Source organism: Rhagoletis pomonella, unplaced genomic scaffold (assembly GCF_013731165.1).
Source record: "Rhagoletis pomonella isolate Grant_MI unplaced genomic scaffold, Rhpom_1.0 Rhpom_scaffold_00005, whole genome shotgun sequence".
NCBI classification, from domain to species: domain Eukaryota; kingdom Metazoa; phylum Arthropoda; class Insecta; order Diptera; family Tephritidae; genus Rhagoletis; species Rhagoletis pomonella.
In genome coordinates this window covers 8,874,019-8,891,632 of record NW_023458559.1, presented here as the reverse complement: position 1 = coordinate 8,891,632, position 17,614 = coordinate 8,874,019, and the positions used below count along the sequence as shown (strand labels likewise).

At 36.3% G+C, this 17,614-nt stretch overlaps 1 protein-coding gene across 1 annotated transcript in view; it reads right to left on the bottom strand.

Annotated features, from left to right (window-relative positions):
* LOC118738679 (delta-1-pyrroline-5-carboxylate synthase) overlaps window positions 1-17,614 on the bottom strand; it is a gene marked incomplete at its 5' end in the record, with an annotated part of 514,696 nt that overhangs the window by 455,048 nt on the left and 42,034 nt on the right. The window contains 1 exon segment of the mRNA XM_036469592.1: window positions 15,420-15,608. Within this exon segment, the coding sequence (XP_036325485.1) occupies window positions 15,420-15,608 (189 nt within the window).

Here is a 17,614-nt window from a genome sequence, read left to right as displayed (position 1 = left end):
CTCTCCCGCTTTGACTTCAATTTCCTTCCTTTTCAACGTGGGTTTCTAGCCGAGCAGAAGTAAATCTTATACATAATAAAATTTTACATAAATTTATCGCAAAATATATTTGTAATCGAATGCCTTGCTTTATGCAAAGCCAAACACAAGTGTGAGAAGCAATCAAATACCATACAACTTTGTAAATTTCGTTACTTAAATAAATTGCAGATTTTAGCGCTTATTCGTACAAACATATACGTGTCGCTGAAAATATTGTTTTATTGGCATTCGCTTTTACAACTGTCATGATCTGCGTGCGTATTTTCTGCTTATGTAGAGGGCAGACTTTATACAGGAAAATACATTTCTTTCTTTCTGCATAAGCCGATGTTCTGCGTGTAGCATCAATAAGTTCAAATAATATATATATAGTGTGGCAAATGGGGATTTTTCTGGTATTATTATTGGGTGCCGCTCGTTATAACTCAAAGTGGTGTTTGTCAGACGCCCATTGGCACGTAGCAGCCCTTCGGGTCTAGGAAGGGATTAAGAACTAAGAGTGGGCTCTTTTTATCTATTGGCTTTGATCCCATTAAAAGTGCTATTTCCCGGTCATAATAGCGGGTTTTAGTAGACATAATCAGAGTGATCTTAGCCCGTTGTAGATCTTGGTGTGTTAGTGCAAGGGGGTTAGGCGCTCCTTTTAATTTCTTTTTGAGGCGATTTATAAACTGAAACATATAGCTATTACTCTGAGGGCTTGGCGGACGATGAAAATCACTCCAGGATATCAATAACATCCAATACAGCATGAAAGTTTTCAATTTTTCGGTTTTTGGGGGTATTATGTTGCGTATGGGAGATTATGGCCAGAATTTTTGTGATTCTGTTAGCCAGCTCGCGCCGTTCCACCAGAGTGAGGCGGTGGCGAGGTGCAGGGGTTTGCAAAATCTTGTGCCAATATCGGTGGGTTTATCAGCACTGGCTACAGTCGCCAAGTTGCTAGCCCAACTAAGTCAATTATTTGGGCTGTGCGGCTTGACACATATATCTTCCACGTATGTGGTGGTTTTTCTAACTAATCTAGGACTATTTCAGAGTCAGTCCATAGAAATAATTTGCGATTATTCAGGCTTAAAAGGGTTTGAACAGTGGAGGCTAGTTTTACAAGAAGGAGCGCCCGCATAGCTCAAGTCGTGGTAGAATTACGGGGTTGCTAGAGACAATTTTTATTTTGTATCGTTTACCAATTCTTGAAGTGTTCGAAAGGAAAGAAAGGGGGCGCAGTAACGCCAAATGTCACCGACTTTAATTTGTACTCGCGTATTGCACTACTAGGTGAATTGCGAAATATAATGCGCTGAAAATATTGGTCGTCTTTATGCACAAGGATTTGTCTGTAAATTTTCTCGACGTACATGCGCCAATTTAGTATTAGGAGCATTAAATCGGGTTGCAGTGTGGGTCTCGTATATAATATGTCATTTAATGAATTGCCTGAGCTTGTACATTTCGAGGCATTGAATACAACTCTTACTTTTGTGGAGATTTTTCTGGCTTTATTACTGCATGGTGTGGGAGGTAAAATGATGTATATTTACCTTGTGTTATTTTTTAATATGACTCAACTACTTCCATATTATTTATTTGGAGGTATTCCTCTAGTACATTGTCATACGAGGTTTTTAGCTCGCCCTTTTTAAGCAGATTTTTTCCATACTTAAAAAATGCTGAAGTTCTGAGGTTCGGGAGTGACCTAAGGCGAGTGTGTCGGGGAATTGTGGCTTGAATGGTAGCTGTACGACGTAACGGCCGTTTTTTGGTCTTGTGGTTGTGGCCTTATAATAGTCTTCACAATACTTATCTTCTGGGGTAATACCGTACGTGGTAGCCGTATGACATAACGGCCGTTTTTTGATCTTGTAGTTGTGGCTTTATAATAGTCCTCACAATACTTATCTTCTGGGGTATTGACTTGCATTGGGGAAGTTCTTCTTACTCCCAAAAGCTTCTTAATTGAGAATTGAGGTATACGTTTGAAATATCTTCAACTGGAGTTGTGAATACCGATATTTTTTCTTTTACTTTACCGCTTAGTATCCATCCAACGATGGTATTTTGGGCTAGCAGGGTATTTGAAATTTTTTGAATGCCTTCTAGCATTATTTGGGGATTAGGTCGCTGCCTAACAGGATATCTACTTGCGCGGGGGTGTGGCAGTTGGGATCCGCTAATTTGAGGTGGGCAAATTTTTGGCGATCTTTGCCGTTTATTTTATTTGAGTTTGTGGTTTTGAGTTTTAACCGGTTTTGGACTTTTGATGAGATAAACGATCTTTGTGAGCCTTGATCGATTGGAGCTCTAAGCTTAAATAATTCTCATCGATGTTCAATCGAGACAATCGCGGTTGGCAGTAAAATTTTGCTTTCATTATCAGAATGAAGCGCTTGTATATTTGCCGTTTTTGAACAGCATGGTTTCTCGGTTTCGGTTTCGATTCCGAGATTTTCGGGGTTTTCGGGTCTAGCTGTTGCAACTAGCCCTCTGGCTCTTTGGGAGTTAGAGCTACTTTGGGGGGTAAGATTGTTAATATGGAGCATCGAGTGATGCCTTTTGGCAATATACACAATTGAATTTACTTTCACAGTCTTTTTGCATGTGAGAGAGAAGCAATTTGTGCAAAGTCTGTTGTTTCTGACGACATTATATCTTTCGGTCGTCGTAAGTTTTTAAACTTTTCGCAAGATCTTAATAAGTGACCTCCTTTCAAAAATTCGCATGACGTACGTTTATTTTGTTCTGAGATGAACGATTGAGTTCTGTTAAAACCTCGATTATGTAAATTATTGTTACTGGCTTGCGGTCTACTGTAGCTTCTATTGAGGTCGAGCTGTGTATTTTTCGGCTTTGATATTTTTTGTATCTACCCTTTCTGCGATTTCGAATTGGGTTGTGAGGAAGTCTTTTATTTGTTGCCACGTTTGGCATTTTTTTCGGGATGAGAGCGATTGCTCCCATAAGAGTAACGATTTTTCTGGTAAATTTGCAGCGCACACGTTTACCAGAATAGGGTCCCAATTATCAGTGGGAATGTTTTGTGCCGCGAGAACCGACAAACAGTTTGATACAGTGGACTGTAATTTCATAAATTCTTCACTTGTTTCTTTTTGAATTTTTGGCAAGTTCATTAAAATCGTTATTTGATTGTCGACCAATACTCTTAATGCTTCCCAAGCCAGATTAAAATTATCGTCACCAAGTGCGAACTGTTTTACTATAGCGCCTGCTTGACCTTCTGTTTTGTATCTGAGATGATACAGTTTTTGCGATTGAGATAACTTTGGACGGTTTATGTATACGGCTGTAAACATGTCCCGGAAGGACGGCCATTGTTCATGACCTCCATGAAATACTTCTGTATCACACGCTGGCACTTTAAGATAAATGCCTGAACATGCTTCTTGGATTTGTATTTGGGGCAGCTCTACTCTCAGGGGTGGAGTAGGTGCATTTAATGGCTTTATTAATTTTAGTTGACCGAAATCGTAGCCTTGGTTTCTTCGATTGGACTAAGCAATTTTCATATTTCGCGTAAGCCGAGGATTTAAAACTTTCAGGTAAATCTGAATCCTCAGTTTCAATTATGGCGTCATAATCGGATTGGAGACGTGTCCAAAAATTATCAGTACTTAGGGTTTTTACTTCCAGAACTTATTCTGAATTGTCTCTTATAGGGGCTACGGAAAACCTAGTATAGTATCTTATTAGACAGTCACTTTCCGCAATAAATTTTGCGGCCGAAAAATCTTTGGTCTTTTTTTGCTTCGCACCCTGTTTTAAGTGTGTAGCTTCTGCAGAGGTGCTTTGATGCTTATCTTCATCCACCATTTTCGGTATATCTAGTAATTGAGGAGTTTTCGGTTCTTTGACCGGAGACTTGCTCGTTTGCATTTAATTGTGAACTCGATAACTTTAATTTTATTTATTTTTCTAATTTTTTCCGGTTTTTTTCAGTTTATATACTGTTTTAAGCAAATAAATGAGTAGCCTCCGATTAAATTAGTCAGGTTACGTATCGCTTTTTACTTAATATAACCGCTCTTCTGTTATGTATATTTTGTGAAAGAAAAAAATTGTTTTTATTTTTTATTTTTTCCCTTTTTTGTGTAGACGACTTACAGCTCGTAAGCTGCGTAAACCCGATCAAAATTAATTTAGTTAATATGAAGAACCGCACTATTTTGTTTTTTTTTACCGCACCTTTTAACAATGTAAATGTTACTAGATATACACGCGTTTTGGAGGTTTATTTAATAATCCCCTATTTGATTGTTTCTTCTTTTATGAAAATGTTATTTATTTGATTTTTCTTGTACCACAGAAGGTATCTAATTTGTTAAACAATTTTATATATGCCGCGATTTTTCGAACCTACACTTTTTATAACTTTTTCTAACAATGTCTCTCTTTTCGTTCGTCCGTCTGTCCGTGTACACGATAACTCGAGCGAATATTGAGATATCTCAACGAGATTTGGTATATACATAGGTTGCCCTTTACCGATGATTGCTATTGAAAATGGGCGAAATCGGACTGTAATCACGCCCCTTTGTCATATAACGGTATTTTCGAAAAATGCAAAAACTATGATATTTCAGTAAATATTGGATCCAAATTGTTGAAAATTAGTATTTCAAGTAGTTTGGTGCAAAATATTATTATTATGAAATTTTTGGAAAAGGGGCGTGACCCCGCCCACTTATGATGAATTACTGTATCTTACTAGCCGCTTCACCAATCCTAAGCCTTGCTTAGGATCCAGCTAAGGAATTTGTTGAAAATCTTTGAAATCGGGCAAAAGCCACGCCCATCTCCGGCGACGGTAATTTACTGAAACACAAAAACTGCGATAAATCAGTAACAACAGAAGCTGATTGACTCAAAAGCGATGATTGCAATGACCACAGAGCAGAATATTAGATTATTATAAATTTTTGGATTTTGGGCGTGGCTCCGCTCACTTATGACCATTGTATCTCGGTAACAGATATATCAATTTCTACCAAACTCGGTGCATTTAATAACCTTGGTACGAAAAATTAATTCGTTGAAAACTTTTCAAATCGGACTAAAATTTACCGGCTTGTCGTATAACGGTAATTTTCGGATATACGAAAACTCCAATATTTCAATAACTGAGGACGTTCATTTACTCCAACTTACTACTTACAACAATAAATGAAACTGTTATAGACTTTTAGCAAGCCTATTCTGCGTTGGTAACAAAAATTTTGTTACCGGCAAATTAAGTTCCTAGTAATTTTTAAGCCATTTTGGCATTCTGCGCACTGGTAGATTCTGTTACCATCTCATAAGTAGGTAACAAAATATGGTGGCCCCGTGAAGTATGCAACAGGAGAATTTATACAAAACTTCATGGCTGAATAAATTAAATTGTTACCAAGGTACTTAGAATTACGGTTAAAAGAAGTGGTGTTATTTTTTTGGTAACAAAATTTTCCGTTGTCAAAATGTTCGGTAACAAGCAGTAGTATAGGTAGTTTAAAGAAAGTTGGAACGACGATAGTTGATACCGCGCCGGGTATAAAAAATTCGGTTTCGCCCGAACTTATACTTCTTTACTTGTTTCTAAGACATCTGTGCTAGAATGACCAAAGTCTTTCGAACTAGTTTACCATTTGTCATAGGAAAGACTTTTTACTATCTTGGCCAAAATTGCCCTGTAACGCAAAGACCTCCTCGTTAGGAGATCTTTCAGTTAGTCTTTCGAAAGACAGTATAGAGCTTTTAAGATAGCTGGCGGAATAGAGAACTGACTTACGAAAAACAAAAATCAAAACAAAAAAAGAAAACAAGTAAGAAAGTCTAAGTTCGGGCGGAGCCGAACATTAAATACCCGGCGCAAGTATTAAATATATCCGCTAGATGCTAACCCGGGGTGTATCAATTTTGAGTAAATTGGCGTCCGTAGAATTCGAAATATTGAAGTTTCAAGCATTTCGGAAATTTACCGTTATATGAGAAGCGGCCGTTATTTTAGTCCGATTTCAATAATTGTCAACGTTGTCACCGAGTTTGGTACAAATTGGTAGAACGGTTACCGATATACTTATATGTGATCATAAGTGGGCGGTGCCATGCCCATTTTCCAAAATTTTACCATAAACGTATTTCTTGGTAAAGAATTGTTGCAAGCATCAATTATGAATAAATTAGCTTCAATATTTACTGATTTATCGAAGATTTTTTATTTCTCTAAATTACCGTTATATGGGATGTGGGCGTGGTTATTGTCCGATTTTAAAAAGTTTCGGCGATTTTTTATGCTGTACCAAGGCCAACAACTGTGCCAAGTTTGGACGAAATTGGTGCAGCGGTTACCAAGATATACACATGTAACCATAAGTGGGCGTGGCTACGCCCATTTTCCAAAAATGTATAATATTCTTATTTTTCGTCTAAAAATTATTGTAAATATCAATTTTTAGTGAATTATCTTCTGTAGATACTAAAATATCGCAGTTTTCGTATTTCTGGAAATTACCGTTATATGGGAAGTGGGCGTGGTTACAGTCCGATTTCGCCCATTTCCAATACCAACCTACCTTGGATTAAGGGAAACCTACGTACCAAATTTCGTTGAGATATCTCAATTTTTGCTCGAGTTATCGTGTACACGGACGGACGGACAGACGGACAGACGGACGGACAGACAGACATGGCTTAATCGATTTCTTTTTTCATCCTGATTATTTATGTATACATTTGTCTATATCTATCTCGATTCGTTTTGGCTGTTACAAACAACCGTTATGTGAACAAAATTAATATACCCTTGTGCACAAGTGCGCTCGGGTATAAAAAAATCCGATGACCGAGACTCGAACTCGGATCTTTTGAACGGCACGCCTGTGCTCTGCTCACTCGGCCATTGCGACTGTTGAAGCGACGCGAGCTAAATGATATACAAGTGCTTTCTCTCAAAATATATTTTCATAATGAGTGGTGAATGAGAGAACTTTTTTTAAGACTTATGTGCTAGAATAACAAAAGTCTTTCGAACTAACTTACCATCTCTCTTTCATTTGTCTTACGAAAAACTTTTTACTATCTTAGTCAGAATTACCCTGATAGTCTCTCTCATGTCTACATTACTACGTGTGGACCAGTGATGCCAGGAACTTCGTTAATAAAATCCCGTCCAAATATAACATAAATCCCGTTTTGTACTAAAGTTATAACAGAAATCCCGCGCTATATGTATATATTACACATAAAATGCTTTTAGATGAAGAAACACAAGCCCTTATGTACATGGGCGGGTAAATTTTTTTTACCATACGCGTATAGCATAGAAGGATTCTACATGTAATTCTAAGCAAATTTGCTGAAGAAACAATAGGTCTAAAATAAATTTGGAGTTTGCCAAATTGCGAAAATAGGTTTTGAAGTAAATGTGAAATTTTTCACTTTCCGTCCTCTGGTGAAATTTATAAGTAAAAGGTAAGTCCAGAAAAGGATTCCTTATACCATAAACTCGCGTATAGCATGTTTTTAAACAAAATTGAAGCACTTTCTAACTGCACTACAGCAAAATGCTAAGAAACCTATTTTTGCTATTTGGCAAACTGCAAATTGATTTTTGATCCATGGTTTCTTTGGCAAATTTGCTTATAATCACTTGTAGAATCTTGCTGTGCTATACGCGCATAGTCGAAAAACCTCCCATACCAATTGACCCACCGTAATGTACATACAGGGTGTCCCAGAAGTAACGTGCCAAACTTTAGGGGAAGGTAGGTGGGGGGGGTGAGCTCCCTGATAAACCAAACATTTTCAGGTAAAAGTGTCACCGTTTTTGAAATATTTAAATTTTTTCGAATTTAAAAAAAAAAATCGTGCCTTTTCATGTGTTTTCTTTAACTGCAACTACAAACCGGGCAATACTTAGTAAATTTTTTATGTAAAATACTTCCAGATAGTTGCCTCTCCATACTCAAATGCAATGTAGTTAAAATATATTAAGGAACCATCATAAAATTAGGACTATTTCTGGATTTTTAACTTTTTGATATTTTCTTCCCCAACTTTGACTATCTCGGGTGAAAAAAAATGTACTGAGCTATAACTTTACATTACATAAAAAAATTTCTCATTTAATAAAGATTTCAGAAAGGTGCCACACTTACTGTTTTGAATAGAAAAAAAAGTTATAGCCGCTTTTGTGGGTAAAGGACTGAGATACGCTAGAATGTATTTAATAGATTTAATTTGAATTTGCTCTTGTTACCGTCAAATGACATGCTAAATAGTACAAAGGTACATAATTACTTGCTTCTGACATTATTTTATGTTACTTACCGGAATTCGGACTAGAGTCTATAACAAGGGCTATATCTATCAATATTTTGTGTGAAGGATGGGTTCACGTGAAATAAGATATACATGAGTTGTTTGAAGAAAAGTGTATTCATTTATTGATAAAATATGCTCAAATTGGCGACCTTCTACTCTAATACAAGCTCGGCACCTTTTAAGAAAAGACGCTTTTAGAGATGTTAAACTCAATTGGGCTATCTCAGCAGCAGCTCCATTTATTTGTTCCCGCAAATGCTCTTCGTTTTGAATTGTTTTTGAACAAATTTTGTCCTTAAGACAGCCCCAGTAGAAAAAATCTAATGGATTCAGGTCTGGCGATCGAGCGGGCCACGTGATTGGCCCGTATCGTCCAATCCATCGGCGAGGATAAGTTTCGTCTAAATGAGCTCTTACTTCACGCCCGTAGTGAGCAGGGCACCCGTCATTTTGCAGCCATAGTCTTCGCCGCTGGTTTAAGTGTACATCTTCCAAAAGAGTTGGAAGCCGTTTCTGAAGGAACTATAAATAACCGTGAGAGTTGAGCGTTGGTGGCAGTTCCACAGGTCCCAATATCTGACAATTAAAAATACCGCACCATAAATTTATTTTGTACCGGTACTGCGAACGATCTTCTCTCATTTCGTGAGGATTGTTTATCTGCCAACTGTGAAGGTTATGTAAATTAAAATAACCATCACGTTTGCATGATGATTCATCGCTCCAAATTATTTTATTAAAAAAGTTGGGGTCTGATGTATGCATTCGCAACATTTCACGGCAAAATCTATCCCTCGACAGGTAATCTCTTTCCTGTAGAGCCTGAACACGTTGAATGTGGTAGGGATGAAATCGATGGTCTTTTAAAGCTTTGTGAACTGTAGTTTTTGGTATTCCCGTCCGTCTTTCCATCATTCTCACTGAAGTCGATGGACCTAGTTCCACTTCCTCTAACACAGCTTCAACATCTACCGTGGCAGGACGTCGTGTTTCGCCGCCACGCCTTCCAGGTATGAGACCTTAAAAAAGTGAAAAATGATAGTTAACAAGCAAGCAAACAAGAAAGGTGTAAAAATCACTTACCTTCATATATTTCTCTATGGGTCCGGGCGAATACTTCACGACCCGGATGTCGACGATTGGGGTATCGCTCTGCATATAGTATTTGAGCAGCTCTGGCATTACAGCAAGCTTCACCGTAAATTAGGTGAATATCCGCATATTCATGCGACGTATACTGCGTGTTCTCTGTCATAGTATTAATAACACAATGTTCGAAGGGTCCAATTTCACAAAATCCACTTTCACTAATTCCGGTAAGTAACACAAAATAATGTCAGAAGCAGGTAATAATGTACCTTTGTACTATTTAGCATGTCATTTGACGGTAACAAGTGCAAATTCAATTTAAATCTATTAAATACATTCTAGCGTGTCTCAGTCCTTTACCCACAAAAGCGGCTATAACTTTTTTTTTCTATTCAAAACAGTAAGTGTGGCACCTTTCTGAAATCTTTATTAAATGAGAAATTTTTTTATGTAATGTAAAGTTATAGCTCAGTACATTTTTTTTCACCCGAGATAGTCAAAGTTGGGGAAGAAAATATCAAAAAGTTAAAAATCCAGAAATAGTCCTAATTTTATGATGGTTCCTTAATATATTTTAACTACATTGCATTTGAGTATGGAGAGGCAACTATCTGGAAATATCTTACATAAAAAATTTACTAAGTATTGCCCGGTTTGTAGTTGCAGTTAAAGAAAATACATAAAAAGGCACAATTTTTTAATTCAAAAAAATTTAAATATTTCAAAAACGATGACACTTTTACCTGAAACATTTTTGCTTATCAGGGAGCTCACCCCCCACCTACCTTCTCCTCAAGTTTGGCAGCTTACTTCTGGGACACCCTGTATATGCAATATACATAGGATTTATATGGACCACGTCAAAACGCATGCGGCTCTGCTCAAAAATGATGGAGGTCTATCGTTGCTTTTAAGATGTGAAAAGTTAGGTTTTTTTTTTTAACTCGAAGGTTTTGTGGCGCTTATAAAAAATAACGATTCGGTACTTAGTCAGCGTTTTCCGACCAGTTTCCAGAAAATTTTCCTATGAACAAAAGGAACAAGGAACAAAAATCGTAACAAAAGGTCACTACATATGATTTTGGGACCGCTGAACCGGAATCCGGGGTTAGTTTGGTCTCACGAGGTCAGTATCGCGGTCATTTAAAGGTCAACTAGACGAACTATTAAATCTCAGAGTGAATCTAATTTAACTGATTCAAATTTTCTGTGATATATTAGCGAAGTGATTTTGAAAAAAATCAGAACTTCCGAAATTGTCTATTGATTTTTATAAATGGTACCTAGTTTTACTAGGAATATTTTCTTTTAAAAGTTTGTCAAAAAATGTTGTAGAAATGAAAAAAATAATAAATGTTGGTCTAAATTTTAGATTTATTCTAAAAATTTTCCACATATTTGCAATGCGCTCACAAAACTTATTATTTATTTAAATAATACAAACATCCTTCTTCCCAAACTCATATATAAACTTAAAATTGGTTAAATAATAAGCGAGCTTAAGCTGGTTTAGTGCCGGAAGTCATGCGAAAATGGTTTTTAAGAATAAGTTGAGGATATTAGGATGTTAGAAAAATTTTAAACGCAGTTTCGTGAATTAGTCGATCAGCACTACGACCTGTACTAGGTGGATTAAAAAGTTTATGATCAGTGTAACACCGCGAAATAGAATCACTCAAAATACTTTTCCACTTATCGTTTAAATGAAACTGATCAACACCTGTGTATACCGCTATGCTTTCTAAAGACTTGTGCTTAGTTAATTATTTTATATTCATTTAAAGCAAGTTCAGAAGCCATCCAAATTTATTTCATGTGAATGAAGGTGCGCTGACGGAGTATGGCCAGGCCCGCAGAGAGCCGAGCCGGGCCCCTGGGACAGTTCGCGTTTGCGCGCCCCCCTAAAAAATAAACTCAATCTAGTAAAAAAATAACATACAAAAATTTTTCAATTCACATTGTCAGTTTTATTTCATATAAAATAAGATTTACTAGAGCACTTACATACATATCGACGTGCCATACGAAAACTAACACTTTTTAAATTTTTTACGAAAACTAACACTTTTAAAATTCTGTAAGAAAACTAACACTTTTATTTTGTGTCTGACGAAAAATAACACTTTCAATTTGTGTCTGACGAAAACTAACACTTTTATTTTGTGTCTGACGAAAACTAACACTTTTAGCTAGTACATTTTCTTCAGAGAAAAAATTCAAGTGTTACTTTTCGTCAGATACAAAATAAAAGTATTGGTTTTCGTCAGACACAGATTGAAAGTTTTAGTTTTCGTCAGACACAAAATAAAAGTGTTAGTTTTCTTCAGACACAAAATTTTTGGTGTTAGTTTTCGTATGGCACGTCGATATGTAAATGAAATGTTAGATCTCATTGTTTGATTTGCTTACATTAACCTTTTTAAATACATTTTAAGAGCTTGAATCATCCAAGGAAAACCTTCCGTGCTTTTTGGTCTGCGAATATGGAAATTACTGAGTCAAAACTAATGCTGCGAGCAAGGCTGGACTCCAATGCCAATGTTCCTAGGCATGTCAAGCGATTTTGGCTCATAGTAGAACGCAAAAAATTTTTCACGCGAGACAATAGACTGAAAGAACGCTCCCCTTCAGCCACACTGACTGGAAGTGTGCAAAATATCGTATAAACACAAATTTTGTTCAAAGCGCTTTAAAAATCAGCTGTTTCTTCATTTCACATTCACTGTTGCGAAATGTCAGTTCAAGACGATTTCTTTGCTATCGATTTAGGTGCGTTCGTATAAACACTTGACAAATTTGTGTCGTCAGAACCGTTTTTTATATGTATGTATAAACAAGGTAAGTATTTGATTGGATGCTTATAATTTTAGTTTGGTGATTTGGTTAAGTTAAACACTTCAATTTTAAAACAATTTTTTGTAGCAACAAAATACCTATGTATGTATCTATGAAATCCTAGTTCGAGTACTGTCAATACTGCTTTGCCTTTCCGGGCCCCCAAAAACCTTCCGGGCCCCAGGGCGATTGCCCTGGCTGCCCCCCCCCCCCTCTCCGCAGCCCTGAGTATGGCAGCCTTTTCTTAATTATCAATTACTAAATTTTATTTTTCGGTATGGTGTGCAAAAAATCCCGTTTTTGGACAGAAAATCCCATTCGCCCTTTTTAGTTATAAAATCCCTAAAAAAGGGCGAAATCCCGCAAACTGGCAACACTGGTGTGGACTTATTCGAGCAAATAGTATTGGTTTATCGATACATATATTTTTAACCGACTTCAAAAAAGGAGGAGCTTATCAATTCGTCGGAATATTTTTTTATATATGTAGATATGTTACCGCATAACTATGAACAAAGTTAACCTATTTCTATGATTCTTTTTTTAAAAGAAATGTGGTCCCATACAAATTTGGTTTAGATCCGATCATTTGATCACGAAGAAATTAAGGGAACGCTTAAATTTTTATATGAGAATTGAAGTCGGTTTTGGTTTTGCTTAAAAATTACTTGCTATAGAGGTGTTATCAAAACTTGTGTTATGTACACATACAAATATGTATTTATGTATGTACTAGCAGACCCGGCGAACTTCGTCCCGCCCAAAACTTTTTGGTCCAACATTTTCACCAACAATTCACGTTTACGATTTTCATTGGCACATTTGTCTGCTAAGATTAAGGTTTGGTGGTGATTTGCCGCTTTAAATAACCTAAGGAAAGTGTTATATCCGTTCTTGAAATTCTCCAGTTGTGCGGCATTTCATAGCACGGTTATTCGCAAAGCGAAATAAATTTTTTCCTCTTCACTCCCTGGCGGCAACAATGACCCGGTTCTATAGTGAATGTCCTAGAAGCTTTACAGTATAGTAGGTGGCAATTTCAAAATGGGTGCGAATCATTGTTCTACAGAAATGCAATATACATATACTTATTTCAGACGAAATGCCTTAAAAGTTTGAACGCATAATAATATTGGAAAATCACATCCATTGGGCCAATCGCAACGCAGGAGCGTTCGATATACTCAATGGTGCAACAGGTCGATTTAATCCGACCTTCACGGCCCCTTTTCTCACTTGGCTATTTTAAGTAATAGCTCGACTTCAGCACCACTTGGCAGCACGTTTTTGCAATAGTATTGCATACATATTTAAAACATTAGCCAAATCGGATCATAAATAAGGTTTTTAGTAATAACTCAACTACAGCGCCAACTGTCGGATTAAATTGTGAAACTAAACCATCCAGAGACCCACTCAAATACACAAAAATTTTCGTTAAAATCCGTACAACTATTTAGGAGGATTTCACTCACAAACACACCTACAGAAGAATAAAAAAATTCACTCAAAGATAGGTAAAGGTCGGTACGTTTGTAGGCCTCACACCCCTTTTCAAATAGCCCAATTTTCTCCATGAGTATGGGCTTGATTTCAATCATTATACATATCTCCATACGAAGTTCCGGTACTGTACCATGAATACTTTCAGAGATATGCAGTATAAAAATTCGATTTATATGGGAGGTTCCACGCTCCCCTTTCCAACAGCTGCCCTCTTTTTTCATGAGTATGCGATTGATTTCGTATATCTCCATACCAAGTTCCAGAACTCTACCATGAACACTTCCAAAGTTAGGCAGTATGAAAAATTCGGTTTATATGGAAGATGCCACGCCCCCTTTTCCAATAGTTCCAATTTTTCTCCAAGAGTATGCGATTTATTTCGTACATCTCCATACAAAACTCTAGAACTCTACCAAAAAATTTCCAGAGATAAGCAGTATGAAAAAATCGGTTTGTATGGAAGATGTCACACCCATTTTTACAATGGCTAAAATTTTTCTCCAAGGGTATGCGATTGATTTCGTATATCTCCATACCAATTTCCAAAACTCTACCATGCACACTTTCAGAGATATGTAGCATGAGAAATTCGGTTTGAATGGGAAGTGCCACGCCCCCTTTACATATAGATTTTTTCAGCCTAAAACCATCCTTGGGACACGTGCGGCAGGTGGCAGTTTCAAAAAAATCGGTTCAGCCGCTCTCGAGCCTTGCGAAAACTAACAAACGGCTTTCTAAATATATATTAGTTGAGATATATTATATATTATAATTATATTTTGACAGTATCCCTTGTGTCTGATTGGCGCAAAAAAATCTTGCCTAGTGACGAATTCGCCCCTTGATATGGTCGTTACTTAAAGCTATTTATATTCGAAATTGCATGAAAATTGGAAAGCAGGAATTTATAAGCTTATCCAGGCAAAAAGCTACCTACGTACCGAATTTTAAGCAAATCGATTTCTTCGAACAGATCGGTCCCTGGTCCACTTCTCGGACAAAATGGATTATATATGCTATTATATGCTAAAAAGCTACCTACGTACCGAATTTTAAGCAAATCGGACCGTAAATTCGAATAGATCAGTCCCTGGTCCACTTCTCGGAAAAAATTTACCATATATCCTAATATATGCTAAAAAACTACTTACGTACCGAATTTTAAGCAAATCGGACCATAAGTACGATTTTTTGGAATAGATCGGTCCCTGGTCCACTTCTCGGAAAAAATTTATCACATATGCTAATACATGCTAAAAAGCTACCTGCGCGCCGTATTTTAAGCAAATCGGATCGTAAATTCGATTTTTTCGAATAGATCGATCCCTGGACCACTTCCTGGAAAAAAGGGGTCATATATGCTAATATATGCTAAAAAGCTACTTACGTACTAAATTTTAAGAAAATCGGACTATAATAAGATTTTTTCGAATAGACCGGTCCCTGGTCCACCTACCCGAAAAAAAAAGTAAATTTTTTTTAGCCTAAAACATGGTGGTTACCGAAAGCTATTTGTATGCAAAATTTCATGAAAATCGGACCTGCCGTTCGCGAGATTACCTGTTACAAAAAAAAGGGACTTCTCTTTATATAATTAGTATAGATGTTTAAAAGACTACACATATGTATACCTTGGATTTCTTGCCGAATTCGATGACATGGCGATCATTTGAAGTATAAGTATGCATAAGTTTTGCTCCATCTTCCCATGGTGGTTTGTTGTAAATTCCATCCACGTCAGACATCAAAATCAACAAGTCTGCTTGAACTTCGGCTGAAAGCATAGCGGCTAAGCTGTCATTGTCTTTAATGGCGATCCCCTGAAATTGAAACCAAACGAAAAGTAAGCAATGCATTACATAGAGTAAGTTCGGGTAATATGGAATATCTATTCCTTTTTGGATCATAACTAAGAAACTATGCATCCTTTTTCCAATTTGCAAATTTATCACCACTGTGGTATTGGCTAAAAGACTGTACAACAAAGAATTCCTAATAATGCAACGTAAAAAGGATTTTATGAAAAACTTGAAAAAAGTCAAAAAGTGGCACCTTGAAAAACTTGCGGGTAATATGGTACATATGGTTCGTGACATATGGTATACTAAACCATATTACCAACACATTATTTAGTGCGTTCAAAAAATAATTAATAAATGTTTAAAAATAAAATATCTACTAAAAATCCGCCTATAAACGTCCTTGATACAAAAATTTAAAGGTACAACCGCTGAGAGGCGGCCTGAAGATTTTCAATCTCGCACAAAACATTCTCACTTTCAGTCTCAAATAAAGGAAAAATTTAATATTATATCTATTATTATTTATTATTACAAGGGGGACGTTATCAATTCGTCCGAATATTTCCTTTTTTTATTTATGTTTGCTTAACTTTGGACCACGTTAGTCGATTTCTATAAATGAAAGGTGGTACCTCAGAGGTTGTCCCAACTAATTTGGTTTAGGTCCGATCATTGGATCATGAAGAAATTAACGGTACTCTTAAACTTTTATATGAGATTGTTTTGTTTTTTTTTGTTTTACTTTTATTTGGAATTTGAGTTGCTCTGAAAATTTAAATTTTATAAAGTAGACAAACTTCAGAAAATAGATGACGGCCGGCGAATTGAGCGAACGGTTTTACCTTTTAAAACATGTATTAAAAAACTGCACGGGTACATTTGAGTTGCCCAACAAGACATTTGTTAGCAGCGCAATTACTTACTCTCTTTATCTCTCCATTCTCTTGGAGAGTGCAAGTAAACACAAACCACCTGGAGTATGCGAGAGTAAAAAACCGATCAATAGCAAGAAGAGTAGTATTTGCTTTGCAAGCGACAATTACATCGACTGAAAATATCCGCAAGCAGCAAGATTGATAGAATACAAGATTGCGCCAATGAGAGAGGATTTTTGAGCGTGATTTTTGCGTGACGTCATCTTGGTGCAATTGCGACAGAGAAATGCCAAAACGCATATAAAAATATATAAACAATGCAGAAAAATGTGTTAATTTTAATATTACATGGCCCAATTTTGCAGGAATCAATAAATATACAAAGATTGATTAATTAGGAACACGTAGCAATAACTAACCAAGATGACGTCACGCACACAGCTGATTCTGTCAAAATCACAAAGAGCGGATTAGCGGTACCGCGATTGGCACAATCTCTATATCCCTTAATCGTGCGCAAGCAGTGTACTGTGAAAGTGCTTAAGTATTTTCATAGAGCTGTTGATTTTTGGTATTTGGGTTCTGCTAATTATGTGCTTATGCACACATGTACTATTTATTTTAGTTTGCTGCATTAAGGTAATGAATAAAGTTATGAAAACTAGTCAATGTTAAAGAAATCAGTAAAGTTTATTTGTTAAACGGGTATAATAATCCAGAACAAATATTTAAGGAAAGAAAATATAAAACTAACAAAAGAATGCTTTTCAAAAACAAATATTTTAAATGAGGTGTGCATCACAATTATACGCCAACCATATATTGAAAAGCTTTGACTATTAATTTTTTATTATACCTTATAATTTATTCTTTAACAAACCACGTATAAATCTAAGATTTAAACTTTGTGCAATATTAAAAAAAAAAAATATTCTACAAACCTTCATACAAATTTCTAGCTTTTTCATTAGATTTCGTTGAATATGCAGCTTTGTAGCCCATGTAATTTTAACACATTGAAGTGCATGTATGAAGTAGCAGCAGTTGATATTTTGAGACTTTTTTTAATGACGGTGTCAGTCATTTCTTCCATACGAAGTATGCATGTTAACACGATTTTTTTATATGGAGAAAATGACCAACAACTTC